Source organism: Gavialis gangeticus, unplaced genomic scaffold, assembly GCF_001723915.1.
Source record: "Gavialis gangeticus isolate Ggan-Ray unplaced genomic scaffold, GavGan_comp1, whole genome shotgun sequence".
NCBI lineage: Eukaryota > Metazoa > Chordata > Crocodylia > Gavialidae > Gavialis > Gavialis gangeticus.
Genome location: NW_017729031.1, coordinates 95,731,916 through 95,734,104, shown reverse-complemented (window position 1 = coordinate 95,734,104; position 2,189 = coordinate 95,731,916). Strand labels below are relative to the sequence as shown.

The window sequence follows — 2,189 nt, the reverse complement described above, 5'->3', positions numbered from 1 at the left end:
GTAGTCTCCAACATGGGTGACGTGGGCCAGGACCAGGGACGACGTGTAGGGGGTGCACGTGCCCCCCCCGAGCGTGGCACTGCGTCCCTGGCAGCGCTAGCAGCTGGTCCACGGTCCCTGCTGGCTGGTGCCAATGCTGCCCGTGGCGGCTGCAGGTGGTTGCTGACCCTTGGTCGGCGCCTGCCGTGGGCCCCCCTCCCCTGCTGGCAGCGCCGGTGGCATCTGCGGGAGCTCCCTTGCCTGCCGGGGGCAACGTGCCGTTCATGGCCAGGACCTTTTGCTGGCACACCCGGGGCTCCTGTCGCCAACACCCCCAGCTGTGCCCCCCAGAGCTGGAGGGAACCCGGCGACTGGCCTGTCTCTTCTTGCAGGACCCCGACACCCGCCTGTCCCGGACCCTGTCCTACGCGCTGCGGCACGGTGCGCTCGAGCTGGGGCTGCACATGGGGGCAGGTAGGTGGGGCCCGTGGGCGTGGCTACACTGACCCGCTCCCTTGGGCAGATAGGGGGTCTGGTCTCCTATGGCCCTGCCTCCTCTGGCTTTGTAGGCGTGGTCACACCTTGCTCCTCCCTCCACCCACTGCGGGGGAGGGGAGAGCACAGGGCTGCCCCCTGGGGGGGAGCGGGGAGGGCACAGCCCCAGACATCTGGGTACTTGCTCTCTGATCCCCCATGGGGCTGTGGGATGCCTGGGTTTCCCGGGCTGCGCCCCCCACTCCGATCCCCTGCCCCGCTGCTGGACGCCTGGATCCCACTGTGCCCGCAGACGGGTTCGTGGCGCTGCAGGAGCTGCTGGCGCTGCCCAGCCTCGCAGGTGTGTCGGAGGGCGACGTGCGGCGCGTGGTGGAGACCAATGAGAAGCAGCGATTTGCCCTGCGCCCCGCCCCCTCTGGGGGGCTGCAGATTCGGGCCAATCAGGGACACTCCCTAGAGGTAGGGGGTGGGGCCTGGCTGAGAAGGTGTGGCCTGGGCAGGGCCTGGTGTGGGGGTGGAGCCTGGGCAGGAAAGAGGTACTTTGGGGGTGGGACCTAGCTGGGGGGTGGGGCCCATATGGGGCAGGGCCTGTCCAGGGCTGAGGGAGGGTACACACGGGTGGGGCCTAGCTGGGCATGGGCAGGACTGGGATTTGCCTGGGGGCAGAGCCTAAGGAAGTGGGCAGGGCCCAGGGGTTGGGGGTGGGGCTTAGGGCTTCCCCTGCCCCCTCAGGTGCCAGAGCTGGAGCTGACGCCCCTGGAGACGCCGGAGTCACTGCCCCCCACCCTGGCCCATGGGACCCGGCGCCGGCTCTGGGACTCCATCCGCCGCGGGGGCCTGTCCCGGCGCGGCCGTACCCACATCCACCTGGCGCCCGGCCTGCCCGGGGACGCTGGGGTCCTCAGCGGTGAGCGCCGGCCGCCCCTCCTGCATTTGGGGACAACCCAGGCGTCTGGGGAGGTGGGGGACCAGCCCTGTCCTAGAGTTGGGGAGAATCCAGGAGTTGGGGGGAATCAGCCCCTCGAGACCCAGGAGTCCGGGGGGCGGGGAGGGGACCAGGCCTCTGCTCCAGCCCAGCAGCTGGGAGAGAGCTCAGGAGTTGGGGAGGATCAGGCCCCTCCAAGAAGCGGGGGAGAGCCCAAGCCTCCGGCTCCTGCACCTCACCGGAGCCCTTGGTCTCTGCAGGAATGCGGCCAGACTCCGAGGTGGCCGTTGTCATTGATGGGCCGCAGGCGCTGGCAGGTGAGTGCAGCTGGGGGGACTCGGGCGTCCTGGCCCCTTGCCCCCACCATCTAACCCCCAGGCATCCGGGTGACCCTCAGCCCCCCCACATTGCCCCCACAGATGGGATCCGGTTCTTCCGCGCAGCCAACGGGGTGGTCCTGACGCCCGGCGATGCCCACGGGGTCCTGCCCCCCCGCTACATACTGTGTGCCCTGCAGCTGCGGCCCAGCCGTGAGTGAAACCAGGTGTCCGGACCCCAGCCCTCCCTGCCCCCCAAGAGAGCCCAGGAGTCCGGGCGAGCCAGGCTCACACTGGGGGTTGTTCTTAGCGTGCTTTATTTGGGGGGGTGGAGTAGCGAGTCAGTGTCCTTTAGCTGGGGAAGGGTAGGGGCTGGAAGCCGGGATGCCTGTGTTCCCTGGGAAAAGAGGCAAGAACTGGGGAAGATCATAGGGCAAGATTTGTTTGGGGGGGGGGCCTGCCCAGCCCTGCCC

The 2,189-nt window shown here is 69.4% G+C and overlaps 2 protein-coding genes across 2 annotated transcripts in view; one reads left to right on the top strand and one right to left on the bottom strand.

The window, feature by feature from the left end:
- The first annotated feature begins 248 nt into the window (after positions 1-248).
- Positions 249-2,189, top strand: part of TRPT1 (tRNA phosphotransferase 1) — an 8,766-nt gene continuing 6,825 nt past the window's right edge. The window contains exons 1-5 of the mRNA XM_019523403.1: positions 249-453; positions 767-933; positions 1,207-1,381; positions 1,660-1,716; positions 1,819-1,929. Of these exons, the coding sequence (XP_019378948.1) occupies positions 264-453; positions 767-933; positions 1,207-1,381; positions 1,660-1,716; positions 1,819-1,929 (700 nt within the window). The 5' untranslated portion in view covers positions 249-263. The remainder of the gene's footprint in view (positions 454-766; positions 934-1,206; positions 1,382-1,659; positions 1,717-1,818; positions 1,930-2,189) is intronic.
- LOC109301985 (fermitin family homolog 3-like) overlaps positions 1,387-2,189 on the bottom strand; it is a 12,706-nt gene continuing 11,903 nt past the window's right edge. Inside the window, exon 4 of the mRNA XM_019523413.1 lies at positions 1,387-1,398. The gene's annotated coding sequence lies outside the window, so the exon portion shown is untranslated. The remainder of the gene's footprint in view (positions 1,399-2,189) is intronic.